The sequence below is a fragment of the Seriola dumerili genome, unplaced genomic scaffold, assembly GCF_002260705.1.
Source record: "Seriola dumerili isolate Sdu_G_001 unplaced genomic scaffold, Sdu_1.0 BDQW01000290.1, whole genome shotgun sequence".
In the NCBI taxonomy this organism is placed as follows: domain Eukaryota; kingdom Metazoa; phylum Chordata; class Actinopteri; order Carangiformes; family Carangidae; genus Seriola; species Seriola dumerili.
In genome coordinates, this window is record NW_019174545.1 from 751216 (window position 1) to 768964 (window position 17749).

Sequence of the window (17749 nt, forward strand, 5' to 3'; positions counted from 1 at the left end):
GTAGTCATAGTCAAGGTTTTAAAAATTCAAAAACACAGTAAAATATCTTTGTATTTTAATGACATGTATTATAGTGAAAAAAGTAAAACTAATATCAACTTCAGTCTAATGAATACCCCTTAAGAGAAGCAGACACAACACAGTGTAGCAGAGTAGTCAGACAAAGGACATCCCTCACTTATTCATGACCCTAAAGTACTTGTCAGGACAAGCAGGAAACTCAAGCTTAACCTTTTGTATATTTCATTGTTTTCATGAATGTGCAGACAAATAGTCATTCCTATTGATCCCATTCTTTCCAGGTATAAAGTATGATGCAGAAAAAGAGGAGAAACAGCTACAGGAGGCTCGTCAGAGGGAGCTACAACGGATAGAGGAGACAAAGCTGAAGGCTGCTGAACAAGGTCAGGGTTCAGCTTTGATTTTAAAGGAAATCTTGTGTTTGTGTGTGTGCAAGTCTAGCAAATATTCTGTGTGTAATTAAAAAGTCAGGCATTTTTGCTTCCTAGTACGTTTTTAACAGGTTCCAAAGACATGCTGTGAGACTCGCTGAGAGAATAAGCAAGAGAGACAGCAGTAGCAAGCAGTGTTACTGCTGGGTTAGGTAGCCAGAAGAGACTAAAAAGCAGAAAAAGAGTGGATGTCTGGAGTAGATGCAGAAAAGTAGCAGGAGCAGAGATTGTAAACGCTGTGTGGTTGTGGTTAGTCTGGCTGTGAATTTGTGGAGCAACCAGGCTACCACTTTCACACTTAATATTTTTCTGTGGTTTAACACTGCTGAACTGCTTTGTCTTAGCCTGTTGCCAACACATCTATCTGAGTACTAATAGAAATGCTACAGTATTGTGGCTACATTTTGTTATAACAGCATTGTTATTAAAACAACTCATTATTTGTCATTAGATCAATAAATATTGCAATAAAGTGAAACATTTCTATGTTAATTTGCCAATTTAAAATAGTTTACTGCATTAATAAGACATTAAGTAGGAATATCTTCCTTCATAGCATTCAAATTTGAGCACTGCAAAGATTGGAGTAACTAGGAACAGTAGTCACATTATGCTAAAATCAATTTACTGCTTAATAACTTATTAACTAAAAAGGTTGCCAACGTATGGTGAGATGAATTTTGAGATAGTGTGTTGCATTTAAAAGCAGGGATAAAAAGATTTATAATCAAGCAAACTATACTTTTCAACATGCATTAATGAGAGCTAAGGCCAACTGCTTGACTTTTACTGTAAGTGACTGATAGTAGGTGTATGTGAAGGTTCTTCAAATGCTTACTTCTGTATCAAGGAGGTCAAATCCTTGTACCTAAAGCAAAGCTTCAGGACACCTGCAGGACCACATCAGGTGACATAGTCTTCATATTTGTCTTTGACAGAAAACCCCACGTTAGAGAAGCAGGACACCTTTGTGGAAAAACTTGTCACTCAGGTCATCAAAAACCTGCAGGTCAAGATCTCTAACATCCATGTACGGTATGAAGATGATGTGAGTATTCAAGCTGACTCACCTTAGTGGTGTATGTATGTACATTATGTTACATTTACATTTAATTGTTTGCCAGATGCTTTTATCCAAAGCGACTTACAAGTGAGGGACAACATTAAAGCTCCAGTGCAGCATGGATTATAGAGAGTAAATATACTCTTAATCAGTCTATCGGCTTATCTCTTATTTCTCCTCTTCAGGTCACCAATCCAAATTGTCCTTTGTCATTTGGAGTGTCACTTAAAAACCTCAGCCTACAGGTAATGTGTTTCAATCTGATCTGACATCTCTTTACCTTACTGCATCTCTGATGTCAGATTTTATTCTATATTACATCCAGCAATTAGGTGTTGCTAAGGTGTTCTTTATTAATTATTACATAAACATAATTATACATATGTAAAAACAAAGTTATCTCATCGAGGCACCTTTACCTTACTGCTTGTTTGACCTTACAGACATCAGATGAGAACTGGAATCCCAGTCTGTTGGATGAGAATTCCAGGCTTTTCTTCAAGGTAAGAAATTCAACCACTTTATCTGTCAGCCATACTTGGACTTTACAGCCTATTCATTTACATTTAATAGGAAATATCAAATGCAACCTGTGTGACGTTGTATGTTTTTTGTCATTGTATTTGATTACTTTGTCCCCACAGGGAAACTGAAAGTTAATTTGTTGAAAAACTTTTTGGGGAATTTGAACCAGTTGGTTTGGTTTTGTGTTTGTCAGCAGTTCTAGGAATCAGATGTCCTCCTAACCCAAGTTTTGGCCATTATCCAAACTTTAGAAATTATTGTACACTGTTAGCTCTGTTTTGTCATCATGGTAAGCAGCTGCACTCTAATTCCTTTGTGTTTTTCTTCTTCTCAGTTGGTTCAACTAGACAGCTTGTTTGCCTACTGGAATGTCAATTCAACCCTCTTCTCCAATCACAGTGCAGATGAGGCCTTGGTGAGTCACCCTATAATTACTGTGTTATACCTTGCCCCCATGAGCCTGGATTTACAGTAGGTATACCATGTTTTATTCTCTCTATATTTAGACACAACCTCATTAATGTGGGCACACGGAACAATCTCAGACAGTTTGCACTTTAGTGCAGCAGTAATGGAGTGACAATATGAAAGGCCTTTTTCTCAAATCCCATTAAAACCTTTGCCAATTCTCTTGGCTTCTGCAAATGCTTCTGAGGTTAATGCAGATTTTATTAACCATTCATTTTATCACACAAAAGCTCTTTCTAGAGTAGCCCTAATGGGTAGAATGTGTATAAATGTAGTTTGTGATAGTTTACCTGCACATGTTGTTAACGCACTAAGAAAAAGAGGCAGGGAATGTTACGAGCTTGAGAAAATATTGAGTAACACAAACCGGTTCAGTGCTGATGTGCTGTGTAACTGTGTCTTTATAGCAATGTCTTCAAAGCAGCATAGAAATCCACAGCTCCCTTCCTGTCAACCATGATTTCAGTGAGTGTCTCTCTGTCACCCGTCATTCACATTTCTAGGCTGTTATTTAACATGCTCACTTTTTTTTTTTTTTAAATGGCTAGACGACCTCCTAAAGCCACACATTACGTGACAAGCATGAATCAGTATTTTGCATGTACAATATGAATTGGCACTTGGTGTGTAATGTTTTGTTCTGACACTTCATTTCCTGAAAAATATGTGTGACTCACACAGCTTGAATCACCACCACCAACGCATTTTACCAGATTTTCAGCACATCTCAACAGATTTTATTTCAGTTGTGGGCACAATCTCTCAGATTTTGGAATGGCTGACATCGCTAAAGAAAAACATATTCACAATTTTTAAATCCCACTAAAATACAGGTCCATTTTTTCTCACACTAGAACAAAACCACATACATCATTATGCCTAGAGTTTCAGTTTTTAAGCAATCTGTTTGTTGTGGCTGGTCCACAGTTTTTCGTCCCATCTCAGCGGATGCTAAACTACGGATGAATCCCAGGTCAGATGTGGATTTCTCCTCCCCTAAAGTGGACCTCATGGTCAATCTCAGTGAGGTGGCCATTGAACTCAACAGACCCCAGGTAGGTGTGTGTGTGTGTGTGTGTGTGTGTGTGTGTGTGTGTGTGTGTGTGTGTGTGTGCGTGCATGCGTGTGTGCGTGGTATAAAATTGTCTATGAGAGAAAGACAGAGAAGTTCAGAGTTCTTCTGTGATGATAATAGCACTTCTGTCAGTACTCTGTGCCCCTGAGTAATTGCTGACTTCCTGTCTCTCCAGTACATTAGCATCTTGGAGTTGCTGGGCTCAGTGGATATGATGTCCCGGAACCTGCCATACAGGAAGTACAGACCTGTGGTCCATGTTCATAGGAACGCCCACATATGGTCAGAATAACACCTTCACAATTTTACCACCATTGCATGTGCACTTAGTATTGCACATTGCGAAGTCGACTGTAAGTTTGTATGTTGCTGTCTTCTAGGTGGAGGTATGTGATCACAGGCATCCTGGAGGTGAATGTGAAGCCACGTCTCGTTATGTGGTCATGGCAGCACATTCGCCACCACAGGCAGATGGTCAAACGATACAGGGAGCTCTACAAGACAAAGATCACCAGCAAGAAACCCAGCGAGGAGCTGCTCAAACAGCTAGAGGTGGGACAAGACTAAACTGAACTAAATTGAATAGGGAGGGGAAGCAGGAAGTAGACAGGGATGGACATAGCAGTGGGTAGTAACCTTGCAGCTGCAGAGCAATACCACAGAGAGACCTGCTTAGCCAAAGACAATAAATCTCCTTCCACTGTCAAATGAGAGATGTCCCCCTCCCAATTTAATTTCCTTTATTATGATACATTGATTTCAAATAGATAAAATTAGGTGGTGTATCTGAATTTAATGAAACTGAAATAAGGATTTGTAGGTGTAGAGGCCAAAGTAAGTAGACAAGAAAGAGGAGTTGGTTCAGGGAGTTAAAAGCTTTGCTCCCTATTTATTTATTCTTTTTGATTAGTATAATTCTTAATTGGATCTAAGTGATTGGCTTTGAATTATGTAGCTTTTTGGCTAACCTTTGCCTAATTAAATTTATCTGGTGGGGTATTGCTGCTAGTGCAGGTTGTTTCTGCTTGGTTATATGCTTGAAAATACCTACTTGACTACAGTGACCATAAATCTTTATGGTCTAATCATTATGGACATAAATCATAATGGTCACTTGCCTGTATGAAATGTTAAGGTAATATGTTATGCAAGTAGTTCATTATAAAGATATTACCTTCTCAGTATCTTTTCAGTAATGCAGTTACTCTTTTCTGTAGTCATAATTACTGTCTCACATATCCAGCGTTCAACACTATACAGGTATCGATTGCATTGCAAATGGGTGTTATACATCAGAGAAATACAACATTAAATCTAAACCTACATTAAGTGTTTTCGATGAGGCCTTTTTTCACTGTCTCTCCTCTGCTCTGTAAGCATCATCTTTTCCTGATGTGATTGAAAATGGACATTTAGTAATAAATGCATTCCTGTAAGGTGTAGCAAGAAGCTGCTAAAAGCCCTAATTGATTTATGTTGTATCTCTATTCTTAGGAGCCTGAGAAGACCTTGGATATTTTTAACATCACATTGGCCAGACAGCAGGCTGAAGTGGAGGTAAGCTCCCTGTCTCACCTGTAGAAGGCATCTGCACTTTTTATATACACTATTTATCTGTGGTATGAATTGTATCAAATTGTAACAGCTGTTATAAAGTTTATGCTCTATTGTAGCTCAGTTGTTAATGTTCTCCCAATCCTTATATCCCCCAAAATGAAACTTTGCAAGAATACAGAAAAAATGTCAGTATTTTTCCATTCACATCTTCTTAAATACACATTTAAGAAAAATATAAACAGAACATATTCACAGTACAATGCTTCCTCAGGATGTGTTGATATTCGACACATCAAACATACCACATACCATATGACCAAAGTTAGACAAGACCAAGCCCAAAACAGACCGTGGTGACAAGCAGATGCATGTGGTCGAGGTTTAGGCTGAAGTGTCATACTCTCTGTGTCTCACTTTACTGGAGTCCTTTTACTCCACAGTTCGTTAGAGGTTCTTACACAATCTTGGCCTCGCTGTTTGCCATAACTGACATGTTGAGTACAACATTTTCATATATGCTAATATATATTGGTGGCCTTGATTCATTTCAGATGACATATTCAGTATGATGTAGGGAATACGTGCTTCTATGATTTGTGGTCTTTGTATTGGTGCAAACTAATAGAGAAACACATTTAGGCCTAATTCTCAGATAGAAATATAACTGTGGAAAACATATTTTATTTACAGTTCTAGATTTTATAACCATCCTGAACGTCAGATACTGCATTTATCATTTATTTCTAGGGATGAAAAAGTTGTATCTTCTGACTCCTTTTTCTTGTTTTGTTTTGTTTTGTTCTTTTTCTTCCCCAGGCGAGCAAGGCAGGCCTGCGTATTTACCGTCCTGGGATAAAGATGGAGGAAGAGGAGTCTCAGGGTTGGTTCAGCTGGATGTGGAGCTGGGGAGGAGAGGCTGATACACAAACAAAAGACTCCAAGACTGGAGGTAGGATGCACACAATAAATATCGGAATAAAGACAACAGCAAGACAGGAACATTAAAACATTCTTACACCTCATATTTTTTCTATTCCTTTTATTCACTGTTGCCCTGTCTCTCAGGTTTTGATGAGCTGTTAACCTCTGCTGAGAAATCCAAACTCTACACTGCCATTGGATACAGTGAGACTGCTGTTAATCCCAACCTGCCAAAGAATGTGAGTCACCTCCCTCTCTTGACACCCACCTAGCAAATACTGTCTCACACACTTTGATTATGTACTGTGTTGTCATTTCTTCATAGTTTGAGGACATGAAGGTCAACTTCCACATGGAGAGGCTGTCTGTGTCCATCAAAGACAACAAGGACAAAAATGAGATCATTAAGCTGACAGTGGGAGAGCTCAAGTCCACGCTCACACAGAGACCTGGAGCACAGGCCATCAAGTTCGTCATAACTTTCATAGTATTAATACTGTTTAAAGAGCTTGAAGTCTAGTGCAAATGCAGGATTTTCATTTGATTTGAAACTTCAAATTTGAAACAAGCATTTCTTTTTGTGTTGACTATAAATTTATTGGAAAACCTGTGAATAAAATATTTTAAGACAGCACTGCAAAATAGCAGCAAAATATAACTAGAACCGGTAGTAGCAGTTTGTGATTTGGTTTTGGTCGATTAAAAAACAAGACTCCCCATTAAAAGCAAATTCCTGTTGGGGAATTTTGTTTCCACATATCACACTGCAGAGTCTACTACAAAGTAGCAGCCTTGTAGCTAGTCTTTTATTTGTTCACCTGGGTGGATACTTGACAAATTAGTGCCACTGTTTACTTACAGTATATCTTCTCCTTAGAAACATGGCATGGGAGAACTGACAATTTGTTTCCTTTCCTCTTTTAATCAGACTCACCGCCCAGCTTAGTTTGTTCGAGGTCACAGGCCTGGCCAGTAACCGGCCTGCACCAATCCTCCTTTCATCAAGGAAGGCAGCCACTGGAGCAGGAACCCCGCTGCTTTGCATCCTGTTTGAGACCAACCCACTGGATGAGAAAGCAAATCAGCGACTTCATGTGGAATCACAACCCCTGGAAATCATCTATGATGCAGTTAGTGGTGTCTGTCAGGGTGCATGTATAATGAAAAATGGGGGAAAAAAAACATGAAAGGGTTACATATCAAATGTATTCTTTGCTTGTGTGTCTGTGCAGATAACCGTGAACAGCATGTCAGCATTCTTCATGCCTCCTGACGACCTGCAGCTGGATGAGCTCACCAACGCGACCCTGATGAAACTGGAGCAGTTTAGAGACCGAACAGCCACTGGTCAGTTGCACATACACGTACAAACATGTACAAACGTGTACAAATATTTACTGTCTTACCAGGGGTTGTTTTCAAGCCTGGTCTCAACTCTCTGATGGGCAAATTTGCATTCCTCAGTGTTTCACTGGGTTATTTTCATTTTTCCACGTGCTCACACACAGCCTGCATGTCTCAGCCACAGAGTTAGTTGGATTGTGGTGTTCCTGTTTATTTTCTTGAGACTGATCGTTTCCTGAGATTGTTTGCTGAAGCTTTCTTTTTTTTTTCCTAATTGCACGATTCACTTCAGCTCATTTCGGTTAGTTCAGCAAGGCTCTATGGTATTGGTAGTATATCATACCACAATTTAGGGATGAACATTTTAAAGCGTTTTCATCAATGGCTTTTACTTAAGTTATCAACAGATCTGCTGCTAACGTCTTGGTGCCAGACACCACAGGGCACCTTCAGAGGTCTTGTCATTGCCTTGGCAGGTCGCTGCTGTTTTGGTGACACATAAAGGACCAACAGCATATTAACTAAAGGTGGTCAGAATGTTTTGGCTTTGAGGGAAGTTACAATAAAAAAGCATTTCTTTTTCATGATTAATGAAGTAGGAAATTTACAAAATGTACAAAGCAAATCAAATATTTAGTATATTCTTGATAATATTTCTGTTGTGACTATTGTGCTGCTCAATGTTGAACTTCTATTAAGATTTGTTTTATCGTCATCATTAACCAAATAAAAATGATTCTTGTTATGTCATGAAAGTACTGAAGTTGATGACAAAGCTGATCTATTGTTTGTTTGTATCTTGTGGCTACAGTTGATAAGTTCATGAAATTTTGTTTTTTAGGGCTAATGTATGTGATCGAAACACAGAAAATTCTCGACCTGAATGTGAACTTGATGGCGTCCTACGTCATCATTCCACAGACTGGTTTTTACAATGGCACCCAGAACATCCTACTGTTGGATCTTGGACATTTTCAGGTTAGAAAGTGCAAAGCTTGACATTGTGTTGAAAATCCTGTCCACACAAAGTTGTGCCAAACTCCAACGGATACACTGTCTAGAAAAAAATTATTTTTTGTTTCTTTCCAATGGCTTCATTTGAATGTTTTAGAGTTAGTAACAAAGATTGAAACTATTAATTTGTAACGTAAGAACATGTTGTCTTTTCAGATGTCCAGTCAAAGCAGGAAGCATCTGCCTCAGCTGTCAGTGTGCGCCAGCAACATTGAAGACATCATGTCGATGGCATATGACAGCTTTGACATACAGCTTAGCAGCCTGCAGTTCCTTTATAGCAAACCAGGTAAACACACAAGAGCATACTGCGTCCACGGTTAAAGGTTGAAATGATATTGTCTCAAAGCCTTGAAAATGCTTGGTATTAATGGAAGGCTTTCATCATACATGTATATTGCATATTGTGAGTGTGTGTGTGTGAATGAGTGTGTGAAATAAACAGAAATGTAAAACATTACTTGCATTTGATAGACGGTGACTGGAAAATGGCCCGTAAGCAGAAACGGTCACCGCTCCACATCCTGGAGCCAGTGGATCTAAAAATGGATTTCTGCCGGGCGATGGTTGTCAAAGACTCCCGCATGGCAAAGTAAGTGTGTTGTTTTTTTCATCATCCATCATCATTTTGGGTATTAATTTATTATGGTTTTAGTCTTTTAGCTTTTTCCATTGATAAACAGAATCAGACAGACAAACCACACAGTTGAGTAAACAACTAGTAAAGCACAGTGACCTCCCAGTTTCTCCAGTTTATTTGATCCTTAAGTTGTAAGGACCAAGATTAAGGATTGTTAGGGAGACACAAATTAAAGGTCATAGGTTTGTGTGTGCAACTTTGTGTTTCCAAGTTTGCGTATGTGTTCCAGGTACAAGATGTCTGGAGAGCTTCCTCTGCTGTCTCTTCGTATTTCTGATGATAAACTTCGAAGTGTTCTGGAGCTGGTAGAAAGTATCCCACTGCCTGAGAGCAGACCTGCTGCACGCGGCCCATCCTCCACTTCAAAGGCAAGAACAGCACGACTTTCCCTGGATGACCCTGTCCACATTTTGTGTGGATCAGAAAAAATTAGTGAAAGGGAATAACAAAAAAATTGTTTTGGGCAAAATCTGGAAAGCAAATAAATTGCTGTTGTTCTTAGTTGAAATGAGAGAATAGAGAAATAAAATAAGATGAATATCCACTGATGAAGGCACTCTACTTTAATAAGAACACTATCAGATTTTAATACATTCACTGAGTTAATAAGCTATTGCTGTGGCTCATGTGTTGGTGTTATTTCCTCCACAGACAAAGCAGTCGTTCACACCCCAGCTCACTCCCAGAAGACCTCTGAACTTAGCTGATCAGCGCTCCTCACTCATTTTCGAGTCATGTGAGACCATCAGCATCACCTCTTTGGGTGAGACAACACATGTTCATGCTGTACACAAATACTGTCTCTAGCCACGTTCCACTTGTTCTGCATTTGTCATGCTGCCACACATATTCAATCATTGCACCTCGTAATAGACGGATGGATGATTGCATGTGTTTTTGTCTTTGTCACCCCTCAGGGTCAGAGGAAGATTTGTTCTACGATGCTCCCAGCTCTCCCATCGGTGATCGACCATTCTTCCCAGACAATCCCATGCCGCTGCGCTACGCAGACTTGCACAAAAGAAAAAGTCTGATCAAGGAAGAATCTCAGAAGAACATGACTGACTTCATCATGAAGTTTGAAATCAGTGAGGTACAGAGAGATCTGTGACAAACATAGTCTTATTTCATATTTCACATTTTTATATTTTATCCATATCGTCATGGCCATTTTTGATATCCAACATTTGATATGCTGCATTTTTGTGGATTGAATTCCTTTGTTGCTTGAAAATCTAGTGGCACCTCCAATTTTGTTTTAGTAAACCTGTGTATTTATCTGTCCACTTGTTTATGTTTGACCCAATGTTTCCTCTTTACCTCATACTCCACCCTTCTTATGTATTCCTTCCTTATTTTTATTCCTCTTCCCCCTCTCCCTATCTCTGTGACCCCTTTTTAATTTTGTCATTTCCATTATTATAATATGTTTCTCTTGTCCCTCTCATCTGTGTGCTCTCTCTGTCTTCTTTGGTCATCTAGTTTTCCGTTCAGTTGTGTCGCCTATCTGGGGATCAGGAGGTCACAGTGCTCCACTTGGACATAGAGGGTCTGGGCACTGAGTTGAAAGTACGGACCTTTGACATGACATCAAATACATACCTTCGAGAGATCTGCCTCAAGTGTCCTGAATACATGGGTGAGTAGATGTTAGCAGAGCTGTGTGTCACTGTCACCTCACTTCAAGAGACTTTCTTCATAATTCAAATTTTGGATAAATTATGTGATTACCAGCATTCTAATAAACAATTGTGGTTTAATGTCAGATGAGTCTTGGCTGCAGTTTTTATTTATTATGTTTTCATCTGTTGCCTACTTGTGTAGATTCTGAAGACAAGCAGGTTCAGCTGATAACCACTCTGGACAACACAGAGGTCGACTTGCTCACCCTGGAGTACATCAAAGTACGTGTAATACCATACATTCAAATAGACCTGTTTCAGATCGATTTATTTACAGTAATTGACACAAACTGTCAGTACGCTGGATGATTATTTTCCAAATGATTGTAAATGGCTTTCTAATTGAAGATTGCGTTATCTTTTTTAGGCTGATAAGAATGGCCCAGAGTTCAAGTCTCAACACAACAATACAGAGCAGCTCATCAAGGTGAGGGAAGTGTTGATTAACTAGTGACAAACATCTAGATTCTATGTTATTCTTTACTACTGTTTGAATAGGTATGAAAATGTGTAGCATGTTTATGCAGGTTTCACTATTAACTATTCAATGCTATTAGATTTTGGTGGTGGGTCAAAGATAAAGGTCACTGTGACCTCATAAAACACTTTTTGGCCTGTTGAATGTAATATCTCAAGACCGCCTTGGGGGGAATTTTCTCAGATTTGGCACAAGCATTCACTTGAATTTAAGGATGAAATTATTAGATTTTTGTGTGCAAAAGTCAAAGTTCAAGGTCACTCTGACTTCCCGAAAGTCGTTTTTGGCCACAAGTCGTGAATTCATCGCTAATTATGACACAATTTAACACTTGTAATGTCTAATAGGATAAAATGATGTCGTGATGACATTTTATATCCAAATGATCAAAGGTCAACTTCAACATTGTAATGTTCTGCAAAAACACCGCTGGTCATTATTCAGTGCTGTAACTCAGGAAGGGAGATTGTGACCATATTTCCTGTAACTGGGCTGCTTGGAGGAGGTGGTAATTGTAGTATTATTCTTTTAAGATTTTTTTTATTTTAACGTTTTAACATTGTATTTCCCATCAGGTGACCTTTTCATCCCTGGATGTTCATCTGCATACAGAGGCTCTCCTCAATACCATGAACTTCCTCAACAAACTCCTTCCTGAATCCACTAAGAAGGAGGGAGGGCAGGAGGAACTCCCTACTATCCCTGAGGAGGACGAAGCAGAGGCAGAGAGGGAGGGGGAGAAGAAAGAGGAAGCTACTGTAACCAAGAAAAGAAGTAACTGATCCTAATAAACCCTTTCATTAAATTTCACATTCCAAAGCCCTCATTCCTCTGGCTGTAATTACTCACCTTCTCTTTCTCGTCACCTCTTTTGTCACAGGTTCAAGGAGTACAAAGTTTGCTGATGTGGTGACTCTGCATATCAGAGCTGATCTGCGATGTCTGAAGGTTTTCATTCGAGGACAGAAAGCCAGGATCTCTGAGATTAGTATTGAGGGTATGGAAGTGTAGTGACATGTCCCTCTCCATGACCCAGAAGATGTTAAATTCAGTCTGTCTCCATTGCATTTTTGTGGATATTGATTGGGTTTTCACTGTTTCATCAATCATAAATGGTCTTGCACACTGTGTCCAACTGGTGCCTCTCATAACAAGCTTGCCTAAAGTTCTTTATTTAAAGTTGTCTTATGATGCAAGTATGCCGCTAAGTGGGAAATGCACACTGCTTACTCAGTGTCTCACTTTCTCAACCATCCAGGTTTGGTTTCTCAGGTTCTGATGCGGAAGAAGGAGATGGAGGTTCTGGCCAACCTGAAGAACATTGTGATCCTAGACTGTGACAAAGATGCCTTTTACAAGAAGGTACAATCACCAAGTGACCAGTTGTTTTGGAAAGATATAAATGTTGACCACTCAACATAGGTCACTCTAGCCAAGAAAAGTAGCTGACTGGTGATGCTGGCTCCTCTGTCCCCTTTCCTGCTGTAACTAAACTGACCAAACAAGTGACCATGATCAAAAATATAGATCTGTTAATTTTATTCTGCTACACTGTGTCTCATTTCTTAGGCGGTGTCTATAGCAGATAAGGAGGTGTTTGACTTCCGCATGGTGAACTATACAGATGCAACAGAAGGAGACGCATATTTGGACATGTCTAAAGTCGACACCTCTGTCTCACTGACAGTGGGATGCATCCAGGTCATCTTCCTCAACAAGTTTGTCTCTTCTATATTGGTAAGAATCCTATATCCTGACATAATTCAAACTGTTTTTTAAATGATTTAGTTCACTTTTAAGGGATCATTGTGGTATTTCAATGTCTTTTATAAGGTAAAACCCAAGCTCAGAAAATGTAAAAAGTAAAATTAAATATGAAATACATACTAACTTACATATAATCTTACTTTTTCCAATGATATCTACATATACATTTTTCCTTGTTCCTATTTTTTTCTGTATTCCAGCCCCATCTCCTATTATTATATTTCTCCCTTACGCTCAGTTGTTTTCCATTCTTTCTCTCTCTCAGGCGTTCATCAATAACTTCCAGGAGGCCAAAGAGGCCTTGGCTGAGGCGACAGTCCAGGCTGCAGAAAAAGCAGCGTCAGGTGTGAAGGAGCTGGCAGAGCGAAGTACTCGAATTGCTCTGAACGTCCACTTCAATGCACCTGTCATCTTCCTCCCCCAGTCCTCCTCTTCCTCCAATGTCATTGTAGCTGACCTTGGTCTGCTGTCTGTCAAGAACCGTTTTTCCAAGCAGCCATGCACAAGTGATGCTAAGATCCCGCCTGTTGTGGATATAATGACTGTGAGACTGACTGACCTCAAGATGTTCCGGTCAGAGTCAACTCGTTTTTAACATTCATGGTTACAAAATTAACTTAATTAAATGTTTACTTGCTTGTGGGATTGATTAGGATTTACAATAATCTGATATTCTCTTGATAACTTCTGTTATGACTGTTGTGTTGTTTCTGGTTCCAGGACCACGTACATAAATGAAAGGTTTCAGGGAGAGACCCAACTGCTAAAGCCAGTCAGCCTGGACTTGGAAATCCAGAGAAATCTTTCTTCCAACTGGTACCACAGCATACCTGACATAGAGATCACTGCTCATCTAAAGCCCATGACTGTAAGTGTGTGATTTACCACAATGTGGTGGTCTTTATAAGCTATATTTTCATTTGTGCATTTTATATCATTCCAACTCTTTTTTTTATTTCATTGGACGTTTTATAGAGGACTCATATTGAATTAATAATTAACAGACTTTCAAATTAAGCTATGTTATAATTGTGTATATCTGCTTTACAGTGAGAATCTAAATTAAAAACAAGTATAGTTTTCACAAGTATAAATGTATCATATCCGGTGTCTACTCCCGATAGCTGATCCTCAGCCAGGATGACATGATAGTGGTCCTGAGGACTCTGAGTGAGAACCTGTCAGAGAGGTCTGATGCTGTTCCACCTCCAGCTTCTCTACCCACCACTGAGCCCTCCTCTGACTCAGTATCCAACAAAGAGTCCCAGGGCTCTGGAACCACTGGACCACCCAGTAGTAAGGACTTGTGCTTGTCCTTGTTTGTGTTCATGTGTGTATAGTGGTTCTAATATTAGACGTCATGAAAACCCTAGAAAGCTTATGAAAGCTTATGAAATCTGAAAATGTGTTCTCCTTGACTGGAAATAGGTTTGACCTTTGTAACCAAAACACAATAGATGTTTTACACCTGTGCTCTGTGCTGTGATGACTTCCTTGTAGGTAACACAGTGGTGATAGCTGCTGTTGTGGAGACCCAGAAAAACAGCAAGCTGAAGAGCACACTCAAGTTGGACTTCAAGTTTGACTCCATGACACTGGTCGTGTACAGCCCTAATGGGAATGAGGTAATACAAAAACACATACACAAAGACACACACAGGAAGTCAAGCATAAGTGATGACTATATTATATAGAATGAGGCTTGATCATCTTTATTTTGCATGACTTGTGTATCTAACACAGGTTGTATGTCGTTCTACAGATACAGCTGTTGGACTCGCATGATGAGCAGCTGAAGCTGGCAGAGTTTACCCTGGGCACCATCTCCACCTCCGTCCACATGTTCTCCGACAGCTCCATGAAGGCCTCAGTCCGACTTTCTGCCTGCCTTCTTGATGACAAGAGACCCAGAATCAAGATGGTCACGCCAAGGTAGAAAATACACACCTGGCTCTACAACACCACCCTTGGTCCAAGTCTGGCAGTGGGACCTTTGTTAGCCTCCTCCCTCCTTTGCTCCATTACTCAGCTGTCTACTGAAAATAGAATACTGAGTTCAAACCCTTTACAAACCAACAGCAAACAGTATACCAGCTTGAATGTCAACGTACTCTGACACTTTAATTAATTAATGGTAACAAACAGCAGTTAGGTGTCTTTAGCTGGGGATGCTATTATTGTATGTTGCTCCACTGATCAGGGCTATTTAAGAAGAGGTGTTTACATTGGGTTATCCTCTTATTCTTCATGAAGAGCACTTTTATGTTCTCTCCCAGGATGATGGCGATGCGTCCAGGTGCAGAACAGAACATGATGGTGGAGGTGAACTACCGTCAGACCCGTGAAGGCACCACGTTGGACACAGTGGTGCAGGATGTGTACTTGTGTGCCAGCATGGAGTTCCTGCTCACTGTGGCAGACATCTTTCTCAAGGCCACCCAGCAGGGTTTTGCTCAAGTGCCACAACATAAGAGCAGTACTGGAGCAGGAGAAAAAAAGAACATGAACTCCTCTGTCACATCCAAAGAGTCCAGTGAGTTAACTGTTATTAGTTTTAATTTAGTTAGATGACAGTATATTCCAAAGTGATTAAAAATATTTAATCTGCAAGTTTTCTTAATCAGACACAGCACCAAAATTATGTCTTTGTTTTTCTTTGGATCTTTTTTGTGTCTATGGTAGCATAATACTGTTATGTACTGTGAATTATAAGTGTAAGTTATAAATGTGAGTAGAGTTAAAGAAGAATTGAATTAAGATGCCATAATTTGCACCCTGATGTCATATGATCTGGACTGATGTTCTCCTCTGATTCTCTCTGCTGCTGTCAGCTGCCCCTCCAGCCGTGGTGACAAAGACAGAGATTAATGTTGTGGTGCGTAACCCAGAGATTGTGTTTGTGGCCGACCTGACGCGTGCCGACGCCCCCGCCCTGGTGATGACCACACAGTGTGAACTTATAATGAAAAGTGGGGCAGAGAGATCACAGATGACTGCTGTTATCAAGGACCTCAAGGTTCGTATCATGATAATGTAACAATGAAAAAGCAGATTATTAGTACTGCTTTTGTATGAGACTGTGCTCTACGAATAAACTTGACTTGATTTAACAGGACTCTTAAAAAGATGCAACGATAACCAATATAAAAAAAATCTTTTTTGGATTATGGTTGTTATTGTAGGTAGTGGCGTGTCCCTTCTTGAGAGAGAAGAGGAGGAACAATGTGACCACAGTGCTGCAGCCATGTCAGGTGTTCTTTCAGAGTACTCAATCCCCAACCACACCTCAGGCTATGGAGGTCTCCATCAATGCTCTCACACTGAAGGTGGGTGTTTTGTTCTTATTAAACATGCTGAGGACAGGAATTAAATCGATGAAATGAGGGATTAAATTGTTCCATCTAGACGTGGATGTTAATAAATGCCTTAATGTGTGCTATCTTACTGTCTTTCCAGGTATCTCCAATCATCATCAACACAGTGATCACCATCCAGTCGGCACTGACTCCCACAGCGGAGACCCCTGAGGAGCTGGATAGTCCTGTTCCCATTGATCTCTGGGAGAAACGGGGCTGGAAGGAGCTCAAACTCTGGTTCCTAGAGGAGGAGGGGGACGAAGACACAAGGTCACTGGTCCCACTGATACCACAAGGAGAGTCATTACAGGTATTTGACTCAACTGATGTATGCTATAATGTAGTCAGTTATTATTCTTTTCAGTTTTTATGTGTTAAATTTGGTGCCTTTTCGCAAACCTTTGATCTCTTTTTCAGTCCTTTATTTTTTATTTTATACAGAATATACAGAATAAAGGTATTCCAGATTCATGTATAAGAACAGGGTGTGTCATTTCATTGGCTGTCCATCACTGCAGGTTACCATCAAATCAATCTGTCTGACTCTGGAGGCTGGTGTGGGACATCGCACTATCCCCATGCTTCTGGCCAAGTCCTCCTTCCATGGAGACGTCACAAACTGGTCGACACTCATTAACTTACACAGCGAGCTCGACCTGGAGGTAATACACACAACCACAAATGTATATACAGTGTATGATTTACATGATATTGGCCTCCGGCTCTGATAGTGTTTGGTCCATTCAAAGATAAAGTTGACACATATTCTTTACTTTCACTCATATTTCCGCCTGTTATCCTTTGCTGCTGTAGCTTGTTGAACCTTTATTGTGTTTTGCTTTTAGGTTCACTATTACAATGAGGTGATGGGAGTATGGGAACCGCTGCTGGAGCCATTAGAAGATGATACAAAAGACGGTTTCAGACCATGGAGACTTGAACTGAAGGTACTGATAGACATGAACACACAAACACACACACATACGCACATACACACACATATATATGTATATATATATATATATATATATATATATTTGCACTTCTATCTTTGTGATGACACTCATTAACATAATGGATTCCCTAGTCCCTTACCCTAACCTTAACCATCACAACTGAATGCCTAACCCCAATTCTTACCTAACCTAAACCTAATTTTAACCCTTACCCTAATGTACACACACACCTACACACCTACACTTCTGACTTTTTACTATCCTTTAACCAGATGAAGAAGAAGCCAGTGAAGTACACATTTTTGTCAGATGAAGTGGATTACAATGTTCCAGACTATAAAACGGTCATCGTCATCAGCAGTAAAGACCAGCTCAACATCATGCTCTCCAAATGTGGACTGGCCATGCTGGGTAACCTGGGCACGGTAAGACAAGGGCTCATTTCAGCACG

At 39.9% G+C, this 17749-nt stretch overlaps 1 protein-coding gene across 1 annotated transcript in view; it reads left to right on the forward strand.

The window, feature by feature from the left end:
• The window catches only part of vps13a (vacuolar protein sorting 13 homolog A), a 36408-nt gene that overhangs the window by 1466 nt on the left and 17193 nt on the right, over positions 1 to 17749 (forward strand). The window contains 40 exon segments of the mRNA XM_022757664.1: positions 303 to 404; positions 1391 to 1500; positions 1701 to 1760; positions 1959 to 2018; positions 2375 to 2455; positions 2916 to 2973; positions 3436 to 3563; positions 3759 to 3865; positions 3964 to 4135; positions 5078 to 5140; positions 5957 to 6089; positions 6206 to 6300; positions 6387 to 6529; positions 6990 to 7191; positions 7294 to 7408; positions 8247 to 8383; positions 8576 to 8708; positions 8894 to 9011; positions 9289 to 9436; positions 9711 to 9795; positions 9983 to 10152; positions 10542 to 10698; positions 10884 to 10963; positions 11109 to 11168; positions 11795 to 11993; positions 12100 to 12216; positions 12478 to 12581; positions 12789 to 12956; positions 13252 to 13559; positions 13707 to 13854; positions 14111 to 14282; positions 14487 to 14611; positions 14749 to 14918; positions 15263 to 15519; positions 15818 to 16002; positions 16169 to 16312; positions 16443 to 16652; positions 16861 to 17004; positions 17188 to 17289; positions 17571 to 17723. Of these exon segments, the coding sequence (XP_022613385.1) occupies positions 303 to 404; positions 1391 to 1500; positions 1701 to 1760; positions 1959 to 2018; positions 2375 to 2455; positions 2916 to 2973; positions 3436 to 3563; positions 3759 to 3865; positions 3964 to 4135; positions 5078 to 5140; positions 5957 to 6089; positions 6206 to 6300; positions 6387 to 6529; positions 6990 to 7191; positions 7294 to 7408; positions 8247 to 8383; positions 8576 to 8708; positions 8894 to 9011; positions 9289 to 9436; positions 9711 to 9795; positions 9983 to 10152; positions 10542 to 10698; positions 10884 to 10963; positions 11109 to 11168; positions 11795 to 11993; positions 12100 to 12216; positions 12478 to 12581; positions 12789 to 12956; positions 13252 to 13559; positions 13707 to 13854; positions 14111 to 14282; positions 14487 to 14611; positions 14749 to 14918; positions 15263 to 15519; positions 15818 to 16002; positions 16169 to 16312; positions 16443 to 16652; positions 16861 to 17004; positions 17188 to 17289; positions 17571 to 17723 (5423 nt within the window).